Genomic DNA, 13,780 nt, shown 5'->3' with positions numbered 1-13,780 from the left:
AGGTCCTTTTCTTTATGCCGGGACACGGACACGCGGCTCCGTCTCCTTCGCCCCGGCGACTGGGGCAGCCCCCGGGTCGCGCCGCCCACTCGCCGCTCCGGGCTCGGGTGCTGGAAACCCGGGCGCGAAGGCAGCTGCGCTCGGCCCTTTTGTTGTGGTGGCGAGGGGGTGGCCGCTGCCCCGGGGATGCCCCCTGCAGTTTGGGACTCCAGGGTCCGCGGCTGCTGCCAGCCACCGGCCTGCCGCAGTTCGGGAAAGTTTTGGGGGTCCCCTCCTCCTCCCTGTCCGACGTCTTCTCCAGGCCTTGAGGGGTGTCCTCATCGGCCCAGGAATCGCTCCCGGAAGGGGAGGAAGAATTGGAACTGGGAGGCCCTGAGCACTTTAAATCAACAGCAATCCTTTCCAGGTCTGTATGTCGCCAGCTCCTGCCTTTTGTCTAATCTTTGGCCTCTGCAAATTTGCTTTCCAGCCCTGGAAGTAATGTGGTCGCCTCTGAGAAAGGCCACGAGCCTGTCTTTTGTCTTTAAAATACGAATTTATTTGCGGGGGTAAGGGGGGGCACGAAGCCTCCTTTGCGCGCATTTGTGGCCGCCCCAGAGGAGCATCTGCAGGATGCCGGCCTCCCCGGGCCTCTCAGGTCTCCAGGTCTCCCACGGGGCCCCCTGCAGCCCCCGCGCCCCAGCTCCTTGCCATGTCCTCTCCTTGCAGAAAGGTGTGTGAACTGTGAAGTCAGTCCTGCTGACAGGATGGACCAAGATCGCTCCATCCAGGGTCCTCTTGCTCAGACTCTGCCTTACCCATCCTCATGCTAACTCTCTCCCCATGTAACAAATACCGGAGCAAAGAACCTGGATGGCCATTCACGCCTGATGTTGTGACAGAGAGGAGGTTCCACCACAGGCTGCTGGGTTTAGTTTGTTACCTACATGTTGAATTACAGGTTTTCATGTCCATCCCTTGCTGTACCATTTGCCAGCATCTCTTTCATGCATTGCTTTTGCTATAGCTACGGTATAATGTGACAATTATGAATTATGTATAAATTTGTAGTGTATATTATGGAAGGGGAACATTGATACAGTACAAAAAGACTCATGCCTCTTCATGTAGGAAATGAATGTTTAGGACATTAGATCATTGGTGTTCAGTTGTAGCCTCTTAATACCCTACCTCTCTTTGAATCAGCTATTTTAATGAATGATACTTGCATTTCAAGGAGGCCATTAATTCCAAAGAAGGCGTTGAATTTTTTGTTTTGCACTTGAGATGTAATATTAAGTTCATGCACTTGTAAAATAGGGGAAGGCTTGGTTGGCCTCCACTGGGCGGTGAGGGGGCGGGGTGGGGAAGTCATGATAAAACCTAAGTGTAGGTTGGAGACCACATTTAACAGAGATCTTACTGCTAAAATTCAGATCAGGTAACTCAACTCTCAGAAATGGAATATTCTGTGAAGTGGAAGAGAAATGATCAACCTGTGAGGGTATTTATGCCACGGCTAAGAGAATCTTAGTCTATGATCAAGTTGAATATTTTCCCACCTAGATTACTTTCTTGATTGGATAAGGATGGCTTTTTAAAGAGTTGAGCCCAGGAGCCATAAGTTGGGTCTTACTACCTGGCATCTGGATTTCGAGCTAGTATCATTTTATGGGAATGGACAATATCTCCTTGGACATCCTAAGGTCACTCTCACCCCACTGAGTTCTTAGAGCCATCTTGACACATTTACATAGTTTTTAAATTCATGTTTTCTCTACTCTTCTGGGTCACATACACAATGAAGACAATTGCCGCATCTCATTTCACTTTGCATTTCCCACAACAGTTTGTAGATTATTTTGCACATGATCAGTGCTGCACTGATGAAGGTTTGAAGACAGCTAGTCCATAAACTGTAGTGCAGCAATTTTCAACCTTTATCATCTCAAGGCACACATAAACTAATTACAAAATTCTGTGGCACAGAATAGCTATTGTAGTGAAAATCGCTGTTGTAGTGCAACATGCAGTCATCATTGTTAACACGCATTTTTAGAAGAAAACTCCAATGTTTACCTTCTCTGAAACCTAATTTGTAGGAGTTTTACTTACTTTCACTGTTGAAACTTACTTGAATCATTGTTGAAACTTTAATATGAGTTGTGTACACACAGATACTGTATATCAACAGGACTTAGAAATTACTTGGGAAAATCTTAGAGACCTGGAACACACAGATCATATACTACAGTATTTTCATTAGATTCTTGGAACTAAATGACACCTTCTCTATTAAACTAATCTTTGCTATGTTATGAGGAAACTAACATCTTGCAAAACTTCTTGGCACAATTTTGCTATTTATGTATTCAAGATAAGATTTAAGGTTTGGCTTCAGATTCTCTCTTCTTACTGTAGCTGCTTCGAATCAGCAAAGGGATTTCAAAAGCAACAGTTGTCACAGTGAGGCTTTGCTAATCACAATTTGAACTAGTTCTAGAATATGATTGCATATTTTTATTGTTTCATCTCATTTGCTCCAAAGTGTTTATAGTATCTTTTTTTTAATGTTACAGAAACTGTTTTTCTGAAGTATTGACTAATTTTGCCTTTCTCCATGTCTTACAAACTGCATTGAGGCTGGCTTGATAGAGGGGGCTGTCCTTGAAGAGCAGTGAACTGTGCAGATGTGCTCTTTAGGGATGTATGTTTGAAGCCCAGCACTTTTATGCATGAAAGAGGTCAGAGTTGGGTGAAGGACTTCAGGCTCCGCCTTCTACTGTATGATCTTGATGTTACAGCTCATTATCTAATCTTGCAATGATATGCTAACTTTTTGTTCATCTCAGAGAAGCTACAATCTGTCATAACATTTGAAGTGAATGGTTGGCTGTCTCTCTTCTCTCTGAGAGGTCTGTTCTTTGCTAAACTCAAATTTGAGTTATTGGAGCATGGTGATCAGTTGAAAGACCATGAAGTGACGTAAGACATCAGGAGGAACCTATGGATATATTACTTGACATGGCAAAGGAACTTCATTGAATTGATTAACTTAAGGATCTTGGATAGTCTTGGTTATCAGTTGGCCCCATTTGATCACAAGGATCCTCACAAGAGAGGTGGCGTCTGAGAGAGACTGAGGGTACTACATTGATGGCTGTAAAGGTGGAGGAGGGGCCGTGAGCCAAGGAATGCAGGCAGCCTCTAAAGCCGGAAAAGGCAAGGAAACGGATTCTCCCCTGGAGCCTCCAGAAGGAATGCTGCCTTGCTGACATCTTCCCTTTAGCCCAATTATAGTGATTTTGGGTTTCTGACCTCTAGAACTGTAAAATAGTAAATCCATGTAGTTTTAAGCCACTGAATTGTGGTAATTTGTTGTAGGAAACTAATACAAACCCTAATCCTCAAGAATTATGAAAGAGCTGCACCTGTACAGTCAGGGTAATGGTGGAGTGTAGACTACTTCGTGGGTCCAAGCCACTAAATGTAACGGAGAAATGCATGAAGTTTTTGCATCTGTTTAGCAAAATTCTGCCAAATTGGAGCCATGTTGGGAATCTTTGAGGATTGCCTCCAGGACCCTTACTACAGCCACCAAAATAACTAATTTTTCCCCTGATGAAATCAGTGAGATGTGACTTTTATTTGTAAGCAAGGTGTGTGAGACCTCTGTATTCCTCCCAGGGTTGGGATTGTTCACACCTGAAGAAAGAACGTGTAGCCACAAGCCACTCTAGTAGAAATGTTGCTTGCTTTTAAGCTTTGCTCTAATTTTTATTGAAAGATATCTATTGGTAATAAATGTTGTAAAAGAAAGTTGTGATTTAATGTCACCATAGGCCCCCAATGCCTTCATACAATGAAACAGTAGGGTCCCCCCTTCAACTTGGAATGGCCTCCCCCATGTTGTTTCATAGTCTCAGCACAGCCCTTCTGATATTTCTCTGCCTCTCTTAGGCAAATGAATCCAACCAACTCTGGGCCTGGACCACATGAACAATTGAGGACACACTGGTGCAGGCAGAGGGCAGAGGCAGCGTAAACACCTGGATTATCCTTGACACTACACCTCATAGGGAATACAGGAAGTGTGAAACTACTGCACTTCTCTTGTGTATTTTCCATCTCACCTGGGAGCAGAGGAATTAAGTTCAGTGTAGTCCTGAGAAGGAAGACATATGACATCTGGGCAGGTCCCAGAACAGCAGCTGAAGGGGTCACTGGCAACTTAGTGTGGGATTCAAACCTTATGGGCTGGGAGAAGGAGAAGGATAATGAAGTGTCCTGGCTCGAGTCTCTTCCCAAGGAAATGAACTCAAGAATGGAGAGAAGTTTGAATCTTCTTGATTTTAGGGCTTTGGCCAAAGAGGTAAGTAAATAATGGAGAAAGGGAAGGAACCACTCATTTATTTTAAGGCTGAAGACCTTACCACTCATTAATGTATCATACTCATCTTCCCAACATATCTCATAAACATTCATTCATTCAGTTCTCTTCATTTTCACTACTTTGCATACCTTCATCCTAGAGGGTCCCTGTTTTAGTCTGTCCTTTCAGTCCATCATCTCTTCCATGATGTCCCTCTTCAAACACCATTTTAGTCATGTCTCTTCCCTGCAGAAACACTAGTATTTTCATGTTGCCCAAAGTGTGTCTAATGACTAAGCCTGGCCTTTACAGTCTTCCTGCCTTTTCCAACTTGATCTATTCTTCACCAGTTTGAATGGTCTTCTCCAGCTGGAATGTATCACTCCTTGCCCCCTGGATGGCTGGTGTACATCCTCACTTCCCTTCACCTACAACTATATTCTCTTTTCTGCTCTTGAAATCCTAAGTCCAGTATTGAGTATCTGCTGTATGAATATAGTATGCTACTTATTAGACAAAAAAGGGTGATGTGGAGGGGGTGCAGTATATTTTTGTGGAAGCTTGATTATTTAGAGGTTTCTACCCTGTGATATTTTACAATCCAATTGGAAAAGAAATGGAAAAATAAATTCATAAAGGGCATTAAGATACTTTTAATGAAATTAGGCAAGTTTCCTGAATAAGATAAAACCAACTAACACTAAATAATAACTAAAAATACAGCTATTAGTTGTCTGTTATATTTATTTTTGCATATTCCAAGAATTTATCCAGCGCTAGCCGGTTTGGCTCAATGGATAGAGTGTTGGCCTACGGACTGAAGGGTCCCAGGTTCAATTCCGGTCAAGGGCACATGCCCGGGTTGCAGGCTCAATCCCCAGTAGGGGGAGAGCAGGAGACAATTGATCAATGATTCTCATCATTGATGTTTCTATCTCTCCCTCTCCCTTCCTCTGTGAAATAATTAAAAAATTAAAAAAAAAAGAATTTATCCATAGTCAGACACAGGAAGTTTTATTTCCTAGAGTGCTTCTAAAAATTGTAAGAAAACTTCTTTTAGTGATCAGATATTTAAGCAGTGACTGCATAGATTGGAAAATATTGCTTTTATAGTGGTTTCCAATGTCATATGATGCTCTGAATAAAATAATTACAGAAACAATTGTAGAAAGCTCATATTACTTAAATTCCATTGGGAAATAAGATAATCAAATATGGCCCTGGCCAGGTGGCTCAATTGGTTGGAGCATCATCCCATACACCAAAAAGGTTGCAGGTTCAATTCCCAGTCAAGGCGCATACCTAGGTTGTGGGTTCCATCCCAGGTCAGCGCATGTATGAGAGGCAACCGATCGATGTTTCTCTCTCTCACATTGATTTCTCTTCCTCTCTTCCTCTCTCTAAACATACCTTCAGGTAAGGATTAAAAAAAAAAGATGACCAAATATAGATTTAATATGTTCATCAAATATTTCACAAGTAAAACATACAAACACATATTCAAATATTTTCCTGGCAAATGGCATAGGAAAAGCTGGCTGAGGAAAAGAAAGCTTGGAAGTTAGTATTGAGTTTATAAAAGATTGGTTTGTTTTGTTTTACCCTGCACCCCACAGGGATAGAGAAGCAGGAGTTTATGAGGAAAGACAACTATTTTCAAGTCAGATGAACATTTTATTTGCTTGAATTTACTTTTTTGAACTCAGAATTTGAGTAGGAAAAGTATTGAATTCATATAGAGGGGGATATTTTAAATGTGATTTTTAATACAGTTTTGACAGAGCTGAACTAAAGACATTAAAACTATCCTCAATCAATAAGGTGAGTCAGATTAGTAAGACTTCAGATTTCAAAACATAATTGGTAGCAGTTTCAATGGATGAAGTTCACCCTCTTCCTCTCCATGCTATTGAGATTAGGGTGTGGTTGTAGTTCGTTTCCTTTGTACCCTTTACAGCTTATATCTCTCCTCTTGGAGAGAAGTTCAGTACAATAAAAGCACTTTCTAATGGAAATTTATTTTAGCAGAAATAATTAAAGCACATGTAACTTGGATCTTAATATTTTGTTAACATTTCATTTCTTCTTAATTTCATTGTGTGGTTATTATCAGGCTAATAATTTATAGTTTATTAATAATATTTTATTAATGGTTTGGATGAGTACATTTCTGGGAAATTGATTATACTTTCTAATGAAACAAAGGTGAAAAGGAGGTGTTTTAGTCCATTCAGGCTGCTGTAACAGAATGCCTTAGACTGGGTGGCTTATAATCAACAAAAATTTATTTCTCACAGTTTTGAAGGCTGGGAAGTCCAAGATCAAGGCACTGGCAGATTTGGTGTCTGATCAGGGTGGTTAATAGACAGCCATCTTTTTTGATATTTTCTCACATAGTAGAAGGAGCAAGGGAGCTTGGTGTCTTCATATGGGGTCACTAATTCCATTCATATGGTCTCCACCCTCACATAATCACCTCTCAAGGCACCACTTTCAAATACAATAACATTAAGGATTAGGTTTCAACATACAGATTTTGGGGAACACAAGCATTCAGTCTGTTGCAAAATCTAGGTTAAAAAAAAACCTCCGCGGGCAGTTTAGATGGTAAACTCCAAGAATGCGTTAAAGTTAACAAAATTTCAAGATAGAAAGGAAGAAATGTAATTTTTTCTTTTTTTTTTAAAAAAGGCTTGGATCTTGTAGGTGACTAATTAAGTAAAAAGTGAGTAGAAAGTATGACTTGGTTACCAACACTGCCAGAGTGGTCTTGGGATGCCCTGGTGAATGCCTAGTTTCTAGAAACCAGATTAGGACATAATTCTGTTGTGTCATGTGCTGGTGGGACCATACCTGAAGGATTGTATTTGGTCCTGGATGCCAGATTTAAGATTGATTGAACCTCCACAGCACATTCAAAGGAGAGCTTGAAATCAGGCCGTTTGGCTTTGTCATGATGCATGTCATATGATTGTCCATCCATGACATTGTTGAGTACTGGGCTGGACCTGCAGGCCCCTGTGGTCACACAGCCCTCCGACAGAAGCTCCTCCTTGTTAGCCATCACAGGCTCAGCCCCAGAAGAGCTGAACTAAATTGATTGGTTGGAGGGCTTCAGGCATGTTGTTAAAAGCAAGGCAGATCAAAAAGGTGGCCTCAAAGTCTTATTTAGGAAAGATGGGCCATCCTAGAGAATGTGTGATTTAGAACAAAAAAGGTGCAGGGAGACCATTTAGGGAACCTCAGATATTTTAAGGATTATTGCATTAGTTCTCTGTTGCTGCCCTCACAGAGTATCGAAATATAACAGCTGGAAACAGCACTCAATACTACCCCACAGTTTCCATGGGTGGGAAGTTTGAGCACAGCACAGCTCAGGTCACTCTCTGCTTAGGGTCTCATTAGGCCAAAATCAAAGCATCAGTAGGGCCATGCTCCTTTTTGAAGGCTCTGGAAAGAATTTGCTTCCAAACTCATTCAAATTGTCAGAATTCATTTCCTTGTGGATAGAGGGCCGAGGTCCCTGTGTCGTTGCTGGCTGTGGGAGCCTTTCGTGCTCCTTAGGGCCACCTGTATTCTTCGCCGCTTTGCCCCTTCCTTTGCCAAGACAGCAGCATCAGGTCCAGTCCTCACACCGCACATCTCTCAGACATCTCTTCCGCCTTGTCTCTGACCACAACCAGAGAAAGTTCTTTGCGTTTAAGGGCGCAGGTGATTAGTTTGAGCCTTCTGGACAATCCAGGAAAATCTCCCTCTTACACTCTATCACCTTAGTTAACCTCTGCAGTCCCTTTTGCCATTTAATGTAACACATTGGCAGGTTCCAGAAGTGAGGGTGTGGGTGTCTTTAGGGGACTCATTCTGCCATAATGTGGAGGGTGGGTCAGTTGAGCTCCAGTGGGTTGAGGGGTGGGCAAAGCAGATCTCCCGCCATAGGGGAGGTTGAGGAGAATAGGGAAGAGGACTGCAGAGGGTGCTTTCAATGAGTCTGGAGAAGGGTTTGGACGAGTGACTTTGGTGTCCCTTCCTGCCCTGAGACTTTAGATGGTCAACTCCATGGACTAAGTTCTAAATTCTGTGGACCCATATGCAAGGAAAACCTGAAGCAGCTTATTTGCTACCAAATGCTGTATTTAAAGTGGTCCTGAGTTTTTGTATTTTGACCCTGAAAACCTGGAAGTAAGGTTTATTTTGGTAACTAATATACTAAATTCTTTGAATGGTAAATATTTAGGTATCTAAGCTATCCTTAATGTTAAATCAGTGTAATTAATAGTAAAAGGCACTCTCAGCTTCATTGACCTAGATACGAAGAAATAATGACTAGCAAACACATATAGGGTCTTACTGCATGTGAGGCACAATGCGAAGGACCTGAGTAGGTTACCTTTTTTAATCTTCACATCAATCCTATCAGTCTCACATTATAGAAGAGGAATTTGAGGCCCAGAGAAGTTACATCACTTTTTTTAATGCAGATAGACAAATTTACCCCGTGTGCGGTCCCTGTTTGCCTTTACCATAAACCATGGAAAACAACCTGAACAGTGATTTACTGCACAGCTCCAGAGAGCCGAGTTCTGTGCTTGGTGCCCTGTGGGATTCAGATGCGTAGAAGCTATAAGAAATTCACACAAATAACTCTGATGAGCTCTTGAGGGAGGTCCGGCGCAACAGGGTGGAATTTAGGGTTACACCCAGCTGGGAGTGGGGAAATCTTCTGGGTTGTGTTTCAAGTCTGTTAGCATTTGCTTATATAACAAGAGAGACTTGTTAGAACCCATCACTTGGAGAGGTGGGCAAGGGAAAGATGTGGTTATTTGTAAAACAGTCCTTCAGGTGTGTTTGGATTTGTAACACCTGATGAGATGCCCTTGTTCTCCTTTGGCATCAAGTGAGGGCTTTATTGACTGTGAAGTAAGTGTACGTGTATTGATTTGGTATTTGAACTTACATGTAAAACTTTAATCTTTTTCACTCAAAAAGGAAAAAAGCTGCTTAGTTTCGCTTTGCTTATGCAGTGATCTAGAAAATAAATGTTTAAATGATGCTGTTGTAGGACGATAACAGATTACTTTGAACTTATTTTGTGAAAATGCCCATATTAAAAAAAAAATGAAAAATTTACGGTGAGTACCCATCCTCACCACTTACATACAACTAACATTTTACTTGCTTCATTTCTTATCTATAATTTGTTCATTCTTTTGTCTAGTCATTAATCCATCTTATTTGTTGATGCATTTTAAAGTATGTCTCAGCTGTCAGTGGTCTTTCCTCGAAATACTGCAGCATGCATGTCCTTCATTAGTGTTCAAGGTATTTATTTATGATTTTTTTCTCATAGGGAAATTTACATACAAGGAAACATACACATCTTGTGTTGACAAATGCATACATCTGCGCAATTCCAAATGCCATCATGAAACAGAATATTACCATCCTTTCAGAAAGTTTCTCCATGTCCCTTCTCAGTAAATCTCTGCCTTATCCCTTAGGGCCATGGTTGGCAAACTGCGGCTCTCGAGCCACATGCGGCTCTTTGGCCCCTTGAGTGTGGCTCTTCCACAAAATACCACGTGTGGGCATACAGTGTGATTGAAACTTCATGGCCCATGCGCAGAAGTTGGTTTTCGGCCTGGGCGAGTCTATTTTGAAGAAGTACTGTTGATATTTGGCTCTGTTGACTAATGAGTTTGCCGACCACTGCCTTAGGGATTTTTTCCACCATAGATTACCTTTATGCCTATTCTAAAACTTCATATAAATACATTATGTACTCTGGCTTCTCTTAGTCACTATGTCTTTTGAGATCCATCCCTTTGTTGCTTTTATCAGGAGATTGTTTCTTCTTATTGATGAATAGGATTCTTCTGTATGACTGTTCTACAGTTTGCTTATCCATTTTCCTATTGATAGACAAAAGTTCCTCTGACTGTTGTAAATGTAGTGCTATGAACATTTTTATGCAGTTTTGTGGACATATGTTGTCATTGCTCTTGGGAAAATGCGAAGGAGAGGAATTTTGGGGTTATAGGTGAATGTTTCGTTTCATAAGAAACTGCTAGACCTTTTTCTGAATTCGTTATATCTTTCTTTCACACACACATGCACACACGAAATGTGTGAGAATTTCTATTGCTCCACATTCTCACTAACATTTGGTGGTGTTAATTTTTTTTAACTTTAGCCATTTTGGTGGGCAGATAGATAGGTAGGCAGACAGATAGTATAGCACATACATTTATTTTCCAGCTATAAATGGCTCTAGTGTTTGAAGAGTATTGGAGTACTTTTAGAAATTAAAATTAAGATTTTACCATTATGTTTTTTTAAACAGTGTTTTAATGTAGAATTTTTAAATTTTTTGATGTTTCGTTAAAATAAGTCACATAGCCCAGCCAGTGATGCTCAGTGGTTGAGCATCGACGTATGAACAAGGAGGTCACAGTTCGATCCCCAGTCAGGACACATACCCTGGTTGGGGGCTTGATCCCCAGTAGGAGGTGTGCAGGAGGCAGCCAATCAATGTTTCTCTCTCATCATTGATGTTTCAATCTCTCTCTCCCTCTCCCTTCCTCTCTGAAATCAATAAAAATATATATATTTTTAAAAGGAAACCTATTGTTAATTTCAAGCTAGGAAAACAGAATAGCATTAGATAAATGCAAGTCTGTTATTCCAAGTAATGTAATACAGAGGGTAGATTCTGCTGCTAAAGGATGACATAAAAGATATTACTTGTGTTTAATGTCATTTCATTATTTAAAATATTCCCATCTAAGCAGAAGTTGGAGGTGATTGGTTTTCAGATGCCTCCTCCGGAACATGGGGTTCTGCTTTTTGCTCAGCTGATGGCTCTCTCTTTGTTACCTACCATCTGCTGCACATGTATAGACGTGTGAAAAAGAATATGGGAAAGGGATAGAAAAGTTAATGCACTCAACCCGGAGGGTGGAGGACACAGGTCTGCAGTCTGGTCAAGTTTACAGCCATCTGCTGGAGCACAGGGAGCCTTTTAGAAAGGGGCTTCGCTCTCTAGGCTCTGCATGCAGACCCCCTCACTCCACAGATTGTCTAAATGTTACCACTATGGCTGCAGCGAAATTAAGTTTCTCCTTCCTACACCACTTCGCCAGGCACACAGGGCACGTGCTAGGTGCACAGTTGTATGGATCCACTTTTTCCTTTACTATAAACTTAAAGACTGCCTAATGAAATTAAACTCAGAACGTGTTCCTTTAGCTCACTCACCTCTTGGCAGAGCAAACTGTTAAACTGGCTTTTAATGCACACTTTGTATTTTCTTTAGAATGGATTCTTGTAACTTAGTTTTTTGGTTGGAGTTAGCATTGATAAAAGGCTCCTATAGTGTATTTTCCCTGATACTGTTTGAAACAGTTTGTGTGTTTTTTCCATTTGAACTTCATTTTCCTCTTCAAACTTAAAAATAAAGTCATTGCCTATAATGATGTTTCTTTCAGTATCTTGATGGAAGTCTGTGCAATGTCAATTAAACATTGAACTTACGCCTCTAAAATAAATACATGTTAAGGTACTACAAAAAGCTAAGTAAACTTGAGAAAGGAGTTACTACCTTTTGGACCAGGGGTGTAGTTTATGTGCACTTGTTAGATTACATATCTCATATCTTCGCATTTCTAAATATATAATCCTTCCGCAGATGTGTACAGGAGAGCATGGACTGGCAAGATGTGAAGTTAGACACTTCCTAACCTTATCTTCCTGTTAGCTGCTTCATGGCTGCTCCATCCATCCATCCATCCATCCAACAGAGTGTCTGCTTTCCTTACCTTTCACCCCTGAAATATTTATATTATTATCTTAAATTTGTATGATCAATTATAAATAGTCTAGTGCTTTCAGATTCACTATTTGTTTTGCTCCTCATAACCTTGAAAGGTATTCAGAAGAAATTCCTCTTTATACATGAAAAAAAAAGTGGCTTGAAGTCATGTGCTGGTATACCGTGGAGGTGCTAACTCCATACACATCCTCCATCCTTCTCCTCTCCTTTTAGCATGTCTCTCTCAGTGGCTCAGTTAGACTCACCATCTCAGTCGTGATTTCTGCACAGGGACTCCTATCGGAGCCACCCAGTTCCTGCACAGCAGTCACGCTGCCCACCAGGCATGGCTCACATGTTTATCAGTCACTTTTTCTGGTTCCAAGTCATGGGGATCCAAAGATAATTAAGACCAAGCCCCTGCTTTTCAGGAACCCAAGCTCCTATGGAGGAAGCACAGATAAACAAAAATCGCTATCAAACCTAAGGTGTTGGGGTGCAGAGGAGGGAATGACTAACTCAGCAGTGAGGGAGGTTTCACAGGGGGTGGCTCTCAAGCTCAGGTCTGCAGGCTGAGAATCGTGTGGAAATGGGAAGGAAAGCTCTCTCTGAGCTACACCACCATCCTTAGGAATTATAGCTGTTGAGAGGAATAAGAGCTCTTTGGGGGGAGGGGCAGCAAAATTATCAGTAGAGTTGCTGAGCTTGCTAATAAACTCATGTCTCAGACCACGGGGACGTAATGAGTAGTGGGTGTTATTCTACGTCTGTGAACCAGTTGCCATGCCTGACCTATCTTCCTCTCCCAAATTACTGTAAATCCTCTCTTCCCATTTATTCTGCTTGGTTGGTTAATCTTCAACCCGCTGTTCCAACATCAAAGGGTCGGTCTTTTCCAGCATAACCTTCCTCCACCCCAGCCTCCTCTGCTAATTTCATGTCATTTATTTAGAACACAATTAGTCGTCTTTGTGACTGATCTTTACTTTCTTTCCTCGTTCTTGTTCCTGCTTTTTTCAGTTGGGCTAATGGGGTAGCATCACAGCTACTGAAAGGGCACAAAAAGTTCAACCTCTGTAAAGTCCATTCAGCAGCAGAAGAAAGAGACGTTGAAAATAACCACTTATGCCCTATCTTGGAAAATATATATATATATCTGTTGAATGTGCAGTGTTTATCTGTCCGAGTCCTCCAAGTGTCTTCAAGATGAGGAAGCGGGTGCTAATTCGCGTAGTGAAGGGGAAGAGGCCCCTCCAGCGGTCTTCATGGGAGCCACGGCAGAGACCTCACGGGTGGGGAGTAACTTCTTGGCAATCAGGAATGGGTTGGAGATTCCTGCCTTTGCAGGATTGAAAGGGAAGGGGCAGAGTATTGTAGCATGAACCTGGGTTTCCATGCTACTTATTCACCTGTTCGTCTACTGTTGGTCAGACAGTATAAAACAGATCCATGATCCCCACTCCTCAGAAGTTTACAGTGTAGTGGATGCAGCTATCTACTCAGTTAGCGGGACTGCTGTTCCAGCTGGAAACTCGGGTAACATATGGATATAAGCCTGTTATGGAACACCTGTCCATCGTGCAGCTGTGCATACAGCCTTGTTCTGTGCGCTCTGTGGCACC

The 13,780-nt window shown here is 41.7% G+C and overlaps 1 protein-coding gene and 1 long non-coding RNA gene across 2 annotated transcripts in view; both read left to right on the top strand.

The window, feature by feature from the left end:
• Positions 1 to 155: 155 nt before the first annotated feature.
• The window catches only part of FAM171A1 (family with sequence similarity 171 member A1), a 129,258-nt gene continuing 115,633 nt past the window's right edge, over positions 156 to 13,780 (top strand). Inside the window, 1 exon segment of the mRNA XM_023762529.1 lies at positions 156 to 406. Within this exon segment, the coding sequence (XP_023618297.1) occupies positions 187 to 406 (220 nt within the window). The 5' untranslated portion in view covers positions 156 to 186.
• LOC111827927 lies at positions 2,548 to 12,243 on the top strand. Its single transcript, XR_002831676.1, has 2 exons — positions 2,548 to 4,351; positions 12,036 to 12,243. It is a non-coding gene; the product is annotated as an uncharacterized LOC111827927 (long non-coding RNA).

Source organism: Myotis lucifugus, unplaced genomic scaffold (genome assembly GCF_000147115.1).
Source record: "Myotis lucifugus unplaced genomic scaffold, Myoluc2.0 scaffold_249, whole genome shotgun sequence".
NCBI classification, from domain to species: domain Eukaryota; kingdom Metazoa; phylum Chordata; class Mammalia; order Chiroptera; family Vespertilionidae; genus Myotis; species Myotis lucifugus.
Note: the sequence above shows the minus strand (reverse complement) of the source record. Positions and strands in the feature narration are given on the sequence as shown.